At 43.3% G+C, this 19,099-nt stretch overlaps 1 protein-coding gene across 1 annotated transcript in view; it reads right to left on the bottom strand.

Annotated features, from left to right (window-relative positions):
- The window catches only part of JPH1 (junctophilin 1), a 97,363-nt gene that overhangs the window by 20,483 nt on the left and 57,781 nt on the right, over positions 1 to 19,099 (bottom strand). The window contains exon 3 of the mRNA XM_075270418.1: positions 6,331 to 6,449. Within this exon, the coding sequence (XP_075126519.1) occupies positions 6,331 to 6,449 (119 nt within the window). The remainder of the gene's footprint in view (positions 1 to 6,330; positions 6,450 to 19,099) is intronic.

Raw genomic sequence — 19,099 nt, 5'->3', positions numbered from 1 at the left:
ATATTACAGGTTACAACTCAATGTGCCTCATATTAAAGAGGACCTTTCACCACTTTTGGGCACAGGCAGTGTTATATACTGCCAGAAAGCCGACAGTGCGCTGATTTCAGCGCACTGTCGGCTTTCCCGATCTGTGCCCGGTGTAAAGAGCTTACGGTGTCGGTACCGTAGTGCTCTATGGTCAGAAGGGCATTTCTGACCATTAGCCAGAGACGTCCTTCTGCCTCGCGGCGCCTAACGCGCTGTACTGTGGAGCGGGGAGGAACTCCCCCCTCCCGCTCCTGATAATGCTCGTCTATGGACGAGCTGTGTGAGCAGAGGGAGGGGGCGTTCCTCCCCGCTCCACAGCACAGCGCGATAGGCGCCGCGAGGCAGAAGGACGTCTCTGGCTAATGGTCAGAAACGCCCTTGTGACCATAGAGCACTACGGTACCGGCACCGTAAGCTCTTTACACCGGGCACAGATCGGGAAAGCCGACAGTGCGCTGAAATCAGCGCACTGTCAGCTTTCCAGCAGTATATAACACTGCCTGTGCCCCAAAGTGGTGAAAGGTCCTCTTTAATAGCAGTGAACCCCATCATTAACCCCCTGTGTGCTTTACAATAAGGGACACTGATATGTGAGACATATGTAGGTAATAATTAAGTAAATATCTTCATTATATAGTACCCCCATATGTCACACATGTTATTGACTCTTATGTGAGCCACAGGGGTTAATATGAGGGACATGATGGGGTTAATTGCTATTAATGTGAGGCACATGGAGTTACTAAAACTAAATTAATAACCCCAAATACCTGACAGTAATAAGAATAGTTACTAACCTGGTGTTTTCTTTTACTTTCACTTTGTTCAGCTTCCTCTCCTCCTCTCCTATTCTGGGCTGCAGACGGCAGGAGCTCCTCACATGTAGCAGCAGGTCCCTTATCCTGTGCAGTGAGAGGCTCATCTCTGATTGGTGGGCAGGGAGAGAAGGGGGCGTGTCCTACACCTGAGCTCTAGCAGAGCAGTGTAAGGACGCTCCGTCTACATTTACAAGCAGGGACTGGCTGCTGTGCCTGCAATGTACAGTAGGTCTCCCGTGCCAATCTTGGCACGCGTTTGGGGAACTTTCCCCGCGGCACACCCGGCACACTGGCTTAAACAACCTCCTCTGACCTGGGCAGTGGGCATTGCAGGGGGCCCGATCGAAATGTCAGGGCCCCGATCGGTCCCCGTCCCCCAATTCAGCCCTTGGACTGCTGGCGCCAGGGGCCGGGCCCCCCCCATTTTTCAATTTGGCCGGGCCCCTGACGCCAGTAGCGGTAGTACTGCCCTATCGGCGGCCCTGGACACAGCTACCAAGTCTAAATGAAAAAATAGAAAGTTCCAGCACAATGTCCATAAGCAGCAAAACTGGAGACTTTACTGATCCTTTTAAAAGAATGTCATGTACACGAAATCACTGACGCGTTTCGGGCAAAGTGCCCTTAATCGTATGACTAAGGGCATTGTGCATGAAACACGTCCGTGATTTCCTGTACATGACGTTCTTTTAAATGGATCAATAACATCTCCAGTTTTACAGTTTATGGACTTTCTATTTTTTCATTTGATCCTCTGAACAGACCTGTGTGTGTCTGCTAAACAGAAGCAGAATGGAGGAGAAGGGTAGAGATGAGCAGAAATAGGCCCCGCTCACACAGGGCATGGGATGGCGTATTTTGGTCCTGATTTTGACATGGGAAGCAGAGTCAGAATAGGACCAAAATGCGCCTGCCACGGCTTCCGACAGTCGCAGCTTCCTGCTCTGGAGTAGGCCCAAATGAATGGGCCTAGTCCGGAGGGTGCTGCCGCGAAGCGGATGCTGTGGCTGAATCAGCCGCGGAATCCGCCTGAAGAAAGAGCAGCTCGCTTCTTTTTTCCGTGAGCGGGAACATACCACTCACAGAAAAAAGGAAGCTATATAGGTTTACATTTCTGAAAAACTATATTTCCTAAAAGTGAGACGATAACAAACCCCCCAAAACTATACTGCATATACTTTTATGTACTAAAACAGACACTGGTATAGTCCTAATACAAAGAAATTCTTCCTTAGTATAAGCGATATCAATTCACAAGCATCCAGAGCAATATCTCCTAAGAGCAGGATTTTACAAGGCGTTTAGCCATGCATGAATTCCTCCCCGTGACCTTACAAGCTGTCACATTCTATTAACGGTTATTAATAAAATCTTCACACAATATCATATTCAATACCCTTCTGTACTTTCCAGCGCTGCGTATAGCATTAAAGCCTATTATGGTAAGCATGGCTTGTTTCAGTGACACCTAGTACACTGGAGGCTTGTGTGTCGTGAACAAGGGTTTTATATCCTGCACAGACTGAAGCAATTTTCTCGATAAGAGACATATTATCTGAATAACAAGGATTCTTTGTGCTGTGATATCAGCCATGATGGAGAAGAGATGTCTCTAATCCATGTAATAATCTGAGGCATTAAAAATGGAGATAGTCACGGTGAAAATGCAAAGCTGATAAGTGCGGCGTATTAAATATCTTAGATTATATCTTGTGATTAATAGATTCTTTCCAGAAGTGAAAGGGTGGATTTATAGAGATGGTCACAGAGATGGGACGAATGGGCGCAGGGTGCAGAGGTTTTCCCTGGTTGTCAGCCATTCATTTTGTCGTCTGTTTTGGGGCACAAAACAATAATCTGCAGACAATGGAGGGAGTTTATGGCACAAGTGTGGCACATTATGATGCAAAAAAAAAAATTATAGTGCTACTTTGTCCATTTTCCAACTTGCTTTTGAAAAAAGTGGACAGAGGAGGATGGGCAAAGGTTCACTATTGTGGCAGTAAACTGATGTGACCTCTAGTTGATGTTTATGCCAGTCCCTGGCGGACACAGATTTCTGGTGCAGGGTCTTCCCAACCTCGTAGTAATTCTGGTTTGTCTGCCAGCGCTCACAATATTAAGAACAAATGATGCGCTTTAATGATTTTCTCATAATCTATCAATTTTATTTGATCAGATTTTATACAAAGGGTATGATCTGCCTACTGGACATCAAATAGAGTTATTTGCTTCCTCCCACTACTGCTTATGAGGTTCTTTGACTGGGTAAACCCTAGTAATGCGTAGTCTTAATCCAAAAAACTGCAATCTGCTAATGTTCCTCTTTCCTCATTGGACCCCTGTCAGTGACTTCACTGGAAACCCCTAACCAGGAAATTCCGTTCACAATAGCAACAATGACAGACAAGCCCACCCATGACCGTACATCTCTGTCCTAACCTCTCGACACCACACTATAGGTAGTCTCCATTCCTCACAAGATCTCCTCCTTATTTCCTGCTCCTTATACAGTTATCTCTAGGATTTCCCCTGTATTCCCCATACTCTAGAACTCCTTACCCCAACACATTGCACCATCGAAAACTTCAAAATCAACCTAAAACCCCAGAAAAATGTACAACCTACTCTACAGTAACTCAACTACTGATCCCTCCATACACATGCATGCTCAGCCAAGGGACAAGGGAGACGCCACTGGCGGCAGGTCATCTCTTCCGAGTTGGATTTCAATACTTCTCTACCCCTTAGATGGCTCATCAGTAGGTTCAGCCACCATGGATCTGCAGGTATATGACCAGTTTATAATCCCAGGGTATATTTTCAGCACCTGACCAGCACATTTTGACTGTTTTGGGTTCTAATAGTAAAGAACTACATAGGTCTACACCAATATGTCCTCTGTTGAGCCCAAGAAACCACAGTTGCCAGTGAAAGCAGATAACAATGTATGCCTAGCGGGAAGTTTGTCTCAAACACTTGAGACTGTCAATAACACCTAAGACTGTTGATATTTGTCTTACAAGGGGTGTGTGGTGTTGCTGGAGGTGTCTGCAGCCTATTAGTCACAGCCTGCAGAGATACTGGCATTGTCTTTAAGTAAAGTATGTCTGTTTAGACAGCAGAGTAATGAATGGGATTCCTATTCACACAATCTACTGCTGCCTGCCCAACATACAATCTTGATTTTTGTGACCATTTTCCCAAAGATCAATAAGAAGATCATTTCCTAGAGCTGTTTGCTTAAAAAGCAAATAGAAATGGCGCTGCAGGTTTACAGATGTGTTAGTGGTGATTTTAATGGTTCACTGCAAGTGGCCCTAGGGGATCTAGCCGGGGAGATATCTAATAGATCTCGTGTTGTAGTACATTCTGACACACAGATAAGTAACACCAGGACACACTCCAGAGCGAGCCACAATGACTAGTACATGGACCACACATCTGCTGAGGAATTAGCCGGCCACATCCTATAGGAAAACGTAAGGGTGTGAAAAGTTACAACGGCCTGATGTGTATCCTCCACATCACCAATACGTGTGAGAACATTTATAGCAACGCAACATCCTAAAAGCCAAAGAATGGTAAGCAATGGCTGCCACATCAAACAAATATTGTATCCATAAAGTGCTTACAAACACACACACAGATATACGCACGCGCGCGTGCACGCGCACACACACACTTTTCCTCTGTTTCAGTTATACCCATACGGAAAATGCCAGCGTTTCCATATAGATAGAACTGACATGCTGCCATTTACAAAAACACAACATCTCCTGAAATCGCAGCATGCCCGCTGTGGATATATTCCTGCAATGTCTGGATGGGATTAGCCAGAATCCCATCCACTTTGCAGGTACTATAAAACACTGTGTTTTTTTTGCTGTGGCATTTCCACCGTGGCAAAATTGCAGGGTTTACGCTACGTGACGCCCTGGACTAATGGAAGTTTTGGGGGCTTTTAGGGTGCATTCACACGGAGTAACGTGAGGCGTGATGTGGCACGTATACGGCGTGTGAGACTTTATGCGCCGTAAAAGCTCCCATTGATTGGATCGTATACGCCGCGTTATTTTGCGGCCGTGATTTTGCAGCCGCAAAATAACGCGGCGTTTACGATCCAGGCTCCCATTGAAATCAATGGGAGCTTTTATGGCGTGCAAAGTCTCACACGCCGTATACGTGCCACATCACGCGGCACGTTACTCTTTGTGAATGCCCCCTTAGGTAGAAAAACATAAAACACTGCATCATGTAATTAGGTCATGTGACCAGAGATAACAGGGCAAGATCTTTACTAGGATCCAAAAAACCCTGTGTGAACTTACCCTAAGGGTGCATGCACACTACGTATCGCCGGGCGTGTATGAGAGCCGTACACGCCGGCATTACAGCAGACTGCCGAACACTTCCCATTCACTTCAATGGGAGCGCTCGTAACAGCGGCGTTTACGAGCGCTCCCATTGAAGTGAATGGGAAGTGTTCGGCAGCCCTGCTGTAACGCCGGCGTGTACGGCTCTCATACACGCCCGGCGTTACGTAGTGTGCATGCACCCTAAGACTGCACATCGTGCTGAATCAATAACACTGCCTTAGCCACCTGCTATACCCCGCTCAGACTTTCTCTCTCCTGGTTGCCAATGCTTGCTACTTATAAACCATACAAACCGACTTTAGCAATCTCAATTAATAGTCTCATTTATCTTGAAAGAGACGATTGTAACAATGACTGCATTTATAGATGCGCAACGTGTCGTGCACAACAAAGAGCGCTCTGATCCGCGCTGTGCACCAGGACGAGGGCTCTTAAGTCGACTGTGTAACAGACTGTTGGAAAGTTTTTAAGCTTTCTGAACCTTCTTGACTGGGGTTTGGCAAAAGAATTTTTTAAGATGATTTACTAAATAGTGATGGAGCGGTTACGCCAACCTTCTCTGTACATCTTGCTACAAACTGTAAAGACTCACCAGGTCACCCTACTGTCACAGGCAACCAGAGAACAGAAATGTGTGGGTACGTTGCGACGCTTGCGTCTATGTGTCACTATGACACATGATCCTGAGCTCCAGTCACAGGTCTCAGTGGTTCCTGTGTCATGGTGGAGCCCAGGAGATAGTTCAATCACCTCTTCTGGGTCTCTGATCATTATACGTTAAGCCCCCAGAGTATAAAAGCAGTTTTGGTTCGGCTGTGTTCATTGAACGAAAACACCGGGCGAACCTCACGAGACGAATCACGCAAGGTTCATCCAACACCTACTGTAAAAGGGGCATGACCTAAATAATCACCATTAATCATAATTAAGAAAAAAGGCCTGATTAATTGTGATTTTCATTGAGGTCATAATCGCCCAGCCCTAAGATCAAAGATGTTTAATCTGTCCTAATGTGGTGACCTGTAAATGAAATACCACACCGTGATTTAAGGAAATACGCTACATGGACACAAAGCCAATGGATTCAGAGCGATTTCACTCACCAGGTTGATGGAAGCTCGGTGACAGTTCTCTTGCCACGGCTCTGGCGATGTCCGCTTCCTGACGTGCAGCTTGGCTTGCCTGGTCAGCAGCGTCCCCCTTTGCACGAGCGTGAGCTGTCCTACAACAGAGGAGAAATTTGGTTAGACACATGGCAGTCTAAGGGTTACACTGAGCACACTAAACTCCTTTCCCCTCATTTTTAGCAGCTTTACCAGATGACAGAAGAAGAGGAAAACAAACAATTTGCTCACAAAGAAAACAAAGGACAGATGTCAGCAGTGTGATATGAGAGCACACCGCCACTTAGCACTGGTACATACAGATCCCGGGCCACCGTCCTAAGGCACAGGACACAGAATCAGAACGTATGACTGAGACAATAGTATGGGGACAACCACAGGCCAGAGATGAGCTCTCATCTGGAATATGTGGGAGATAAGGAAACATGTCTGATTGACTGGTCATATAAGTTATTTATGGAAAAATCCCCTTAAGAAGAGTCAGATAAGTAAGTGCCACGATCAGGATCACTTCTATGTAAGGTCCGGGCACTTACTGCCTATATCTCTGCTTTGTAAAGAATATAAAGCTGGTCATACACAAAATAGAACTGGGGAGAATGTGTGAAGACTGGTGCTCTGTACGTGTGTCAGGAACGGGTGTAGACGTCAGGAATAACCCAAACCAGCTTTATGGTGTGACGATCTAGTAAGTTTGTTAGTCTAAGACCTCACCGTCCCGACCTGCCTTGGTCTCCACCGCCTTCACCATCATAAAAAGTGGTTAGTAGAGTGCAGAGATAACAATGTGGTGCGAGACATGGCCGAGTGCCTAAGGCCCGCTTCACATCTGCATTTGGGCCATTCTGTTTCCATATCCACATGAAATATGCAAGCAACACTTCTCTCTCCGCATTTTTCATGCAGAAACCACACGGACCCCATTACAGTCCACGGAGTCCGCAGGTTTCCTTAGGTAACCACTTTTTATGCCGATAGGTTTCCATTCGGGGGGTCCCCAAGTGGACTCCCCAATCACAGATGTGAACCGGGCCTAAGATGTGCCACATGTACACCCATGTATCTGAGTCAGTAAATTTCTCCCATTGTGGAACATCCAGCTCTAAATGCTTATGCTTGTAAATGAATTAAAGTGTAAGTAAATGTCTGTGCCAGTTTCCATTCTCTGGCGGTATTTGTGTCATTCATACATTTTGTAATATACTTTAGTAATACATATTGTCTCCTTTCGGTGAATCCCTGCATTTCTTCTCTCCCTTGAGATCTGTCTCTACTTCTCACTGTGTACAGTGTACCACCTTGTGCATGATGGAGAGAACATGAGGGTGGGGGAGGGTCACATCAAACACTTATACCTCGGTCACTATAGGACATAGAATTGTGTCTCTGGTGTTGTACCAAAGTTTTAAGAGTCTCTAATACAGAAATACCGGAGTCATGAGAGATTTTATATTGTGTCTGGCATCCAGCTGGAGAGGACAAGAGGGAGGAACATTATAGCCAATCGGCTTTCCATAACCATGATTTTTCGGAGATCAATGGACTGCGCCAAAATACCCTTTTTCAGCTAAATCCCATTCAGTGCAAGCCCTGCTCCGTGTACCTTTACATAGGAAGGAGGAGTACGGCTATGGTATCGCACAAGGCCCTTTCCCTACTATGACAATCATATTTAGTTTTTTTCGTAACTTTTGCAGTATTTGGCCGCATATAAACTGCTCCTATTTTTTCCGGATCTTAACTACATTTCAATGACGTACATTGACATATTGGTAGCTCGCTACGTGATAACTAGCCTGTTTTTGCTAGAAAACAATCTGGGCTTCTTGGAATCTTCTTTGACAGTGAACAGCTGACATCTCAGCTTTTCTGATGTATAACCTGCTAGCTGACAGTACACAATGGGAAGGGTACGCGCTGCCACATGCTCACTTACAACAATTAAAGGGACACACACCTAATGTTACATCAGACTCAGTATAGTACGGCACTATATGGCAGTGTCCGGGATGTGAGCTTACTCCTGTGCCATGGAAATCAAGGCATCCTGCAAAATAGGTTACACCAATTATAAGAGACAAATGTTATTGTTTGTAGAATGAAAAGTTCTACAATTTTCCAATACTCTCTCTGTATCCATGGTCATGTGATATACAGTCCATGGTCATGTGATATACGATTTATAGTCATGTGACATACAGTCCATGGTCATGTGATATACAGTCCATGGTCATGTGATATATGATTCATAGTCATGTGATATACAGTCCATGGTCATGTGATATACAGTCCATGGTCATGTGATATATGATTCATAGTCATGTGATATACAGTCCATGGTCATGTGAGATACGATTTATAGTCATGTGATATACAGTCCATAGTCATGTGATATACAATCCATGGTCATGTGATATATGATTCATAGTCATGTGATACACAGTCCATGGTCATGTGATATACGATTTATAGTCATGTGATATACAGTCCATGGTCATGTGATATATGATTCATAGTCGTGATATACAGTCCATGGTCATGTGATATACAGTCCATGGTCATGTGATATATGATTCATAGTCATGTGATATACAGTCCATGGTCATGTGATATACGATTTATAGTCATGTGATATACAGTCCATGGTCATGTGATATACGACTCATAGTCATGTGATATACAGTCCATGGTCATGTGATGGACACACAGGTGCACAGCTTGCACCAAGCAGATGTCCATCACATCACCATGGACCATATATCACATGACCATGGACCATATATCACATGACCATGGACTAGAAGTAAGCAGAATGAATGACAAGCAGAAATCTAGAAAACTGTGAGGAATCAATACAGAAAGTGTATTGAAAAATTGTAGAACTTTTCATTACACAAACGGCAACATTTGTCTCTCAACATTGGTCTCATAGCCCCCAACCTCACCAGTAAGGTGCTACACCCACTTCACTGTATTGTATGGTGACTATGCTCAGTATTCGCTTGAATGGGACTGAGCTGTAAATCAGCCACGTGACTGATGAACCAGTGATGTCACGTGAGTGCCACTACCTCTTTGAACATTTACGGCAGAAATAGGAGTATTTGGCCTCTGCCATGGAATAAACAGTATATATGGCTATTGCAAATCCTGGGCGTGTGAACACTGCCTAACACCCCAGAGATGAATTTAAAAATCTGTTGCTTGTTAATGGAGACAGTGAAGTTCCGAGTATACAGTAGTATACAGTGGGGTCGCTGGAGATCTCTACATCAGATTACACTTCACTGCCTGTCCTAAGTGTCCGTCTTCCCAGGAACCCAACTTCACTCAAATATACCATAGAATATGAACAACCTAAGGTCTGACTTCCCCTATCTGAATTCAGGCAGTAAAAAATTTACTACAGATTTTTTAAATAGATTTTAACACTTTTTAACCCCTTAGTGACCAGCCTGTTTTGGACCTTAATGACCAAGCCAAATTTTTGAAATTTGCCCTGTGTGACTTTATCAATGAATAATTCTGTAACAGTATATTGCATCCAAGCGATTCTGATATTGTTTTTTCGTGACATGTTGTACTTTACTGAGAAGGTAAAATTAGACTGATATAACTTGTGTAAATTTATTAAAAAACTCGCAAATGCTGAAAATTTTGAAAATTTTTCAATGTTTTCCATTTTTAGCTGCGATATCTCACATATACACAATAATACAGGGCAAAAAAGTTAGTAGTTATATATTTCCAAATGTTCCTTTTGTGTTTCAAGCATATTTGAGATAATTTTAGCATATTTGAGTAACTTAGACAATTTACAAGTTTATCAAGTTTATAAGCAAATTTTGGAAATTTTGAGTGTGTGATTTTTTCCTGTACCAAGCTATGTTTGCAGACAGGAATAGGTGGCATAATGACAGAAACTCCCATTAAATGACCCAATTTGGAAAACTAGACCCCTTCAGGTATTCTTTGAGGGGTATAGTGAGCATTTTGATCAAACAAATATTGTTTTGCAAGAATTATTACAAATGATGAAAAAAATTTCATTTTCATTTTCTTCAAATATATGTCATATTAAAGCCAGTTTTTTTGCACACAACACATCAAAAAGAAGAAACACACCCCAAAATATATCACCCCACTTCTCCCGTGTTAAAAAATGTTCACTTTGTGGCCTTAGTCCTATATATGCACGTACAGTAGGGCCTAAGAGGTAGGGAGGGCCAAATGGATTTCAAAGCACAAATTTTGCTTGCAGATATTTTATGTCCATTGCACATTCAAACAAGATTTGAGTTACCAAAGCAATTGAAAACACCCATAAATGACACCATTTTATAAACTAGACCCCTTAGGGTATTCATTGAGGGGTATAGAGAGTACTTTGACCCTATAAGTTTTGAGAAAATTTGCGTCAAACAAAAAAAATTTCATATTTTTTACACAAGTGTCATTTTATAGGCCGTTTTTTTTGCACATAACACAAGAAAATGAAGAAAAACACCCCAAAATAGATGACCCCATTTCTCCCGTGGTCAAAAATGTACACTTTGTGGCCTTAATCCCATGTACGGACGCACAGTAGGGCCCAAAAAGAAGGGAGCACCAACTGGATTTCAAGACACAATTTTTGCTTCTAAATGTTTCAGGCCCATTGCGCATTCAAACAAGATTTGAGTTACCAAAACAATTGAAAACCCCAATAAATGACACAATTTTATAAACTAGACCCCTTGAGGTATTCATTGAGGGGTATAGTGAGTATTTTGACACCATAGGTTTTAAAAGAATTTGCGTCAAACAAAAAATTCTCATATTTTTTACACAAAAGAGTAATTTTAAAGGCAGTTTTTTTGCACATAACACATGAAAATGAAGAAAAACACCCCAAAATAGATGGCCCCATTTCTCCCGTGTTCAAAAATGTACACTTTGTGGCCTTAATTCTATGTACGGACGCACGGTAGGGCCCAAAAAGAAGGGATCACCAACTGGATTTCAAGACTCAAATTTTGCTTGCAGATATTTCAGGCCCATTGCACATTCAAACAAGATTTGAGATACCAAAACAATTGAAACCCCCATAAATGACCCCATTTTATAAACTAGACCCCTTAAGGTATTCATTGAGGGGTATAGTGAACATTTTGACCCTATAGCCGTTTCACAGATTTTACTAACTTAGGGATGTGTAGGTTAAAAATTAGTAAAATGTCCCTTTATCCCCAAAGTTTTCATTTTCACAAGGGGTTAAAGGAGAGAAAGCCCCCCACAGTTTGTTACACAATTTCTCCTGAACACGGCAATACCCCATATGTGGCCATAATCTGCTGTATGGGGACATGGTGGGGCTCAGAATGGAATGAGCGCTATTTGGATTTTGGAGGGCAGATGTTGCTGGAATAGTTTTCAGGTGCCATGTCGCATTTGCTGAGCCCCTAAAGTACCAATACAATGGAAACCCCTCAAATGTGACTCCATTTTAAAAACTACACCCATCAAGGAATGTATCAAGGGGTATTATCATTTTGAGCCTAAAAATGCTTCCCAAAAATTAATGTACAAAATGAAAATTGAAATTTTTAAAGAAATATGCCATTTCGGTGCCCAATACGTTGCACCCACTTTGTGTTGTCAGAGACCTGCACTCCTAAAACTATTAAGGGGCCATCCCGAGGGGCAAAAAATTATATATGTGGGTGTAAACTGCTGCTTGGGCACACAGCAGGGCTCAGAAGGGAAGGAGCAGTGCGCTTTTTAGCTATTGGGGTACAGTGTTAGAGGGACTTTCGGGGCGCCATGTTGCTTTTGCAGAGCCCTGAAGGTGCCAGTAAACTGGAATTCGCCAAGAAGTGACCCCATTTTGTAGGGGAAATTTTAGGGTCTCGGCAAATATGACATGGTGTCCAAAAACCAACAATCTAAATCTGCACTCCAAAAGCACATAGCGCTCCTTCACATCTGCGCCCTGCTGTGTACCCAAATGGCGGTGTATGCCCACATGTATGACACTGGTGTACCCCGGATAACAGACTTAATGCCATATGTAGGTAGAAAGGCTGTTTGGACACAGCCGGGCACAGAAGGAAAGGAGCGCTATATTGGTTTTTGGAGCACAGTTTGGTTTTAGGACACCATGCCACTTTTGCAAAGCCCCTGAAGTGGAATCTGCAGACATCTCACCCCATTTTGGACACTACCCCACTGATGGCATTTATCAAGCGGTGTAGCGAGCATTTTAACCCTTGAGGGTTGCATTTATTTGGTTTCCAGAAATGAAATTGCGGCTGATAATGAGAAGTTAAAAATGAAGTTTTCCAGAGATTCGCCATTTCAGTATCTGATATGTTGTGCCCAACTTATGTCAGCAGAGATACACACTCCAAAAACTGTTAAGTGGGTATCCCGGGCATAACAGCTTTCAGAGCGTTCATCTCTGATACGAGTCGGACACAACATATTACGCACTGAAATGACGGATTCTTGGAAAAATTGTCATTTTCACTTCTCACAATCAGCTTTGTATTCATTTATGGATAATATGTTATAGCAACACTTGGGGGTTAAAAATGCTCTCTGTACCCCTGGATAAATCCTTCAGGGGTGTAGTTTCCAAAATAAGGTCACATATCAGGGGATTCCACTTTACTGGCGCTTCAGCTCTGCAAAAGTGTCATGGCATCCAAAAACCAAACCGTCTGCGCTCCAAAAACCCAATAACCCTTCTTTTCCCTTCTGTGCGCGGCTGTGCCCTAATATCAGTTTATACCCACATATGACATTACGTACATTATCCCGGTTACACCAGTGTCATACATGTGGCATAAACTGCAGTTTGGGCGCACAGCAGGGCGCAGAAGGGACGGAGCGCTATGCAGCTTTTGGAGCACAGATTCAGATGTTTGGTATCCGGACGCCATGTCATGTTTGTAGAGCCTATAACGTACCAGAAAACTGGATTCCCCAAAGGAGTCACCCCATTTTGAAAACTGCACCCCTGAAAGAATATATCAGGGGGTGTAGTGAGTATTAGTACCCCGGACGTGATTGCAGAGGGGATGGCGAAGAGGGAATATATAAGCGGTGTGGAGGACATTGCAAACACCAAATTCCCTACTATATCCCATGATTGGGGGAGTCACTCTGGGGTCACTTAGGGGATCACTTCCGGTGTCTTTTCCCTCATAAGCTGTAAATCTGGGGTGTCCCCTGATATCCGCTTGCACAGCTTATATATTCCCTACCTGACGCCGCCAGTTGTATTCTAATGATTTGGCGATTTTGGGGTTGTTTGTCTTCACATTACTAGATGCTATATTTTCTTTATTTTTCTGGTGACATGGCCATATAAGGGCTTGTTGTTTGCGGGATGAGATGCATTTTGTAATGACACCATTTTTGGGTGCCTACAACTTATTGAATACATTTTATTAACCCTTTTTTGCAGGATTTTTTAAAGAAAAATCAATCCTGGCATTGCATTCTACCTTTTAAATTTTTCACCATGCAGCGTACAATATAAGTAACATGTTCCCTTTATTCTGCGGGTCGGTACGGTTACGGCGATACCTCATTTATAGTATTTTTTTTATGCGATACTAATTCTGTAGAATAAAAACACATTTAGGGACATAAATCAATGTTTTTTGCATCGCCATCTTCTGAGAAGCGTAACATTTTTATTTTTCGGTTGACAGTGTTGGTTGTGGGCTTATTTTTTGCGGGACAATGTGCGCTTTTTATTGGTACTGTTGTGGGGTGTATATGACTTTTTGATCACTTTTTATAGCATATTTTGTAAGGTGAGATGGCGAAAAATCACTACTTCCGGTGGGTTTTTTCCGGGTTTTTTTTTCGACGTTCACCGTATACATTAAATATTGTTGGAGTTTTATTGTTCAGATTGTTACGGACGCGACAATACCAAATATGTATTGTTTTTATTAAGTTTTAGGTTTTTTTAATATAATTCATTTTTTATAGAAAAAAGGAAATTTTGGGGCTTTATAAGTTTATTCATTTTTATCAGACACTTTATTTATTTATTTTTCACTTTTTATTTTTTACTTTTACACTTTTTACTTTAGGACACTTGGATTAGTGATGCTTTGATAAAAGCATCACTAATTCTCTATTAGACGCTGCAGGACACAGCTCTCAGTGTCTTGCAGCGTCTGGAGGAAGTCAGACGCAGGGGCTGCCTGCGTCTGACTTCCTCTTAAAGCGGCAGGATCAACCAGGTATTGGGGGTCTTTTGGAGCTTGGGGTCACTGGCCAGACCCCAGGCTCCATGTTAGAGACATCGGCACCCCTCGATCTCGCCGCGGGGGGTGCCGATTCGGCTGGCACCGTCACGGAACCGCTTCAGTTCCGTGATCATGTTTGATCACGGAACTGAAGGGGTTAAAACCCCCCGATCGGAGCCCCCTCCGATGGGGGGTAATGGAGCAGGGTCTTAGCTGTCAGATACAGCTAAGATCCGCTCCAATTACATCGGCACTGACAGGGAATCCTTCCCTGACTGCCCGACGTAATTTTACTATAGGGCAGTCAGGAAGGACCTGTCAGTGCCGACGTAATTTTACTATGGGCCGGTCGTTAAGGGGTTAAAGTGATTTTTAATCTGAGGCCCCAAGTTGTAGAAATGCGGCTTTTTGTTTTCTTGAAGCTTTTGAGCCAAAGCTAGGATTGGATTGAAAAGAAGATAGAAGTATAAGAGCTTCCTATATACTAGCCATTCCTTTTGTAGCCATTCTTAGTTTTGGCTCAAGAAAAAAAAAAAAAAAAATCTCAGTTTTTTTAGCGGAAGTCAGAGGTGGATTTAACAGAAGGGAAGAGCTACCATTATATTGTTCATTCCTTTTGTAGATACTCCTGGCTTTGACTCAAAAAACCGTAACAAAACCCCCCAAAACACCTTTTGAGTAACGTGGGGCTTTAGCTTTAGGCCGGGACCTCACTTTCCAAAAACACTGCGCTTTACATTACCTGCAAAGTGGATGAGATTCTGACTAATCCCATCCACACATTGCAGAAAAAAATCTGCAGTGGAAATGCTGTGATTTTAAAAAAAAGTATTTTTGCAAATCGCAGCATGTCATTTATACATACAGAAATGCTGGCGTCTTCCGTATAGGCATAATGGAAACAAAGTCCGCAGAGTTTCTGCTGTGTTATTTTTGGCTGCAGCTTGCTACGTGGGGCCTTGGCCTTAGGCTGGGGCCCCACGGGCCGGAAACGCTGCGGGAAAAATCGCGGCGTTGTACAGTGCAGGGAAAGTGGATGGGATTCATGCGAATCCCATCCCCACTTTGCGGAAAAGATCGCAACGCGGACACGCTGCGATTTGCAAATCGCAGAATGTCAATTATATCTATGGAAATGCCGGCGGCTTCTCCATAGATATAATGTTAAGAGAAAGTCCGAGGAGGAAAACTCTATGAACTTTCTCTTAAAAGCGCTGCAGAAAGAACCGCAATGCGTTCACGCAGCAGTTCTTCCCACAGTGCTTTATCACTGCGTTTACGGCTCGTGGGGCCTTAGCCTTAAGCAGTTTTTGTAAGTGTTTTATAAGCTAAGGTCCTACATGACATCCTGCAGCAAAAATCACTGTGCCTTCTGTAACGTGGGGCCTCAAGATTTTTTTCTGCTTCCCATTCATTTCTGTGGGCGTTTCAGGAGAAATCCGCCTGATAGGACATGACTTTTTTCCTCTAGCTAAAAAAAAAAAAAAAATCATGTAGAGGAAAAATTCTGCCACTGACTTCCATTGAAATGAATAGGAAGCAGAGTTGATCCTGTTCATCCAGCAAAATTCGGCAATGATTTTGAGGCCAAATTCTGCCTTACACTGTTTTCCACTCAGAAACTGATGTTGAATCCTAATACTGAAAATGTAAACGTCCCGCTAGACCTTGACACAGATTAGTCCCAATAATCTGAGCCTAAGGGCAAGTTCACACCGGGTTTTTTGTACCAGAATCTGAGGCGGAGGTTGCCTCAGGTTTCGGTCCAAAAGCCGGGTAGCCGCGACTGAAAGCCGATGCAGTGCACCAGCATCCAGCCGAGCACTCTGCTCCAGATTAGGCCCAATGAATAGGCCTAGTCTGGAGGAGGGAGTGTCTTCAGGCCCAATCATGAGGCGACTCGGCTGAAGAATGAGCATCTCGCTTCTTTTTTCCAGGAGCCGGAAGAAACGGCTCTTGGAAAAAACTCCTGAGCGGCTCCCATTGATTTCAATGGGAACCGTCTTTTTGGTCATGATTTTGAGTCGTTTATGGCCTCAAAATCCTGACAAAGAAACCCCATGTGAACGTACCCTAAAACCAGCAGGTGAAGGCTGCAGTGGTAAGACAAACTTCTTTTTTGGTTTCCGCCGTGGGAGGGATGCCAGAGGGGGTGGGGATTTATGAGGAATTTAAGACAGAAGTCTGTTGCAGGTTCCTATTCCATTTCCGCTGTGTGAACATACCCTTAGGAATTTTTGAAAGAGGATTTTGAGGGCATATCCTCCGAATGCACCCTAGAGACCCTGACCCATTCACAGACTACTACTTGCGTTTCTCCAAAAATAAGACAGTTTCTTATATTGTTTTTTTTCTCAGAAAAAAAGGGCTAGGGCTTATTTTTGGGGTAGGTCTTATTTTTCAGGCATCTTTTCTGATTCGCTCTGGACAAACCTTGTAAAATGTTTAGGATTAGTAACCCTAACTTACATTCACAAATGATGGTGCAGGAGGGTCTATCTCTAAGCACTTTATGTGGCACTGGGAAGGTGCCCTCACTATCTCCTCTCCTATATTCTAAGGGGAATGTGCTTTAGTAGAGTGACTTTGTCTGTGTGAGCGAGCAGGCATGGCACGTAGGTAGCCAAACCCACAGGATGGTAGCGACTGGGAGATGGGACCAAGGAGGCGGATTTGGGAGACAGGAGTCGGGACCGTGCAGCAGGTGAGAGGATTTTGCCCTGTCGGTTAAGAGCTACGTAATGTCTATTCTCCATCTCCGTGATGCCATGGGACAATCTAATATTGGAGGCACTGACTGTAACTAGGGCTAATTTTTGGAGTAGGGCTAATACTTCAAGCCTCCTCCAAAAACCCTACAAAATCAAGCTAAGGCTTATTTTTTGAGAAACGGTATATAGAGTGGCCATAAACCAATAGGGTATATCGGTGGTGTCTGGCTCATCTGCAGTACATTCAGTGACTGTGAAATATTATACTATTGTAACATCTCTGCCTGTTCAGGCCTCTGCGCCACCCTCTGCTCGCGTGCTGCGGCGCAGGAGGCGTGTGCAGTTTGATAATCTGCTTAAAGTTTTTAGTTGCACTGTGTGAACACGGCTCCAGTTCTTAATTGGATTTGCACCACACCCGTCTTCTGCCAAGGTTGCCTCTGTTCATTTAGTGTTTGATTTTGTCTTGCCTGTGATTGACAGCTTCCTTCCTATCAGGTTCAGGGTGGGTTCATTCTCCCCTATTTAGTCTTGGCTCACAGTCACACTGGTGCCGGTTATTGCCCTTGCTTTCTGGTTTTTCTTGCTGTTATTACTTGTATTCTTATCCTTGACCTCTGGATTCCCTACTGACAATTCTTTTGGACTCTGATTGGCACCGCATCGCTCTCCTGTTACCGAACCCTGGCTAGCTGACCTCCCTTTGTTGTTGTTCGTCTTGTCTGCGTTTTGTGTTTCACGTATTCAGGGAGGGATTGTCTTCGTGGTTGTCGCCTATTACCTAGGATAGGGTCTGGCAATAAGTAGGGAAAGTGGGGGGCTTCAGTTTAGGGCTCACTGTCCCTTGTGCCCCTCCCTCGCTGGGTTCACCAGCAGCTTATAGGGAATTATCGTCTGCTATTCCCTAACAACTATGGAATAAATGTTAAGAGTTTCTTAGAATACTGTGGAGTAATATAACCTGGACATTTACAGTACTTTAAGTGGGATTTCTCAGAGTAAGCGTTCTCTTGGGAATGTAATAAAATGGACATATTATCCTCCCGGTCATGCTTCTTCATATATAGTAAATGGTAAGCTTACTGTGAGGATACCGCAGTATCACAGGATAATACCTAGAAAAACGACTCCTATATAGAGGGCGTGGCGGTTTATGGAGCAGTATACACAAGGAGAAGGCCACAGTACCTACACAAGTGCCATGTCCTGTAAGTGTGCTGAACGCTAGAATCCTACTAATATGATATTGATGGTCCATCATAAAGATAGACCATGAATATTGTGCGCCTGAAAAAAAAACAAAAAAACTTTTCTCTCAGTAGAAACCAAAAATGTTGATTTTGTCTGAGGATGGGACAATCTATGTACAGTTCATGATGTCGGGATATTCCATAAACTATCTATGTGACAGTAGATAACACAGAAGTGGGAGGATAACGTCACATATCCATCACTGCATACAGGAGCTGAAGGTGTCATACAGTAAGTTGAATGAAGCAAGAAGAATTAATTCTTCAGATATCAAGATTACATCCCAGATAACCAAAGCGTTGGGGGATGGAAATTTAATCTACCGTATATAATCGAGTATAAGCCGAATTTTTAAGCACAGTTCTCGTGCTGAAAAAGCCCCCCTCGGCTTATACTCGAGTCAAGCAAAAAGAAAAAAAAAAAATATATATTTTTTTTTTTTTGGGGGGGAGGGGTGTCTATGACCAGCCGCAATAGTAATGTATACAATCTCCCATAACATAGTGAAAAAAAAAGAAGCTTTAAAAAAAATATAAT

This window comes from Leptodactylus fuscus, chromosome 4 (assembly GCF_031893055.1).
Source record: "Leptodactylus fuscus isolate aLepFus1 chromosome 4, aLepFus1.hap2, whole genome shotgun sequence".
NCBI lineage: Eukaryota > Metazoa > Chordata > Amphibia > Anura > Leptodactylidae > Leptodactylus > Leptodactylus fuscus.
This window is presented reverse-complemented; position numbering and strand designations above follow the sequence as displayed.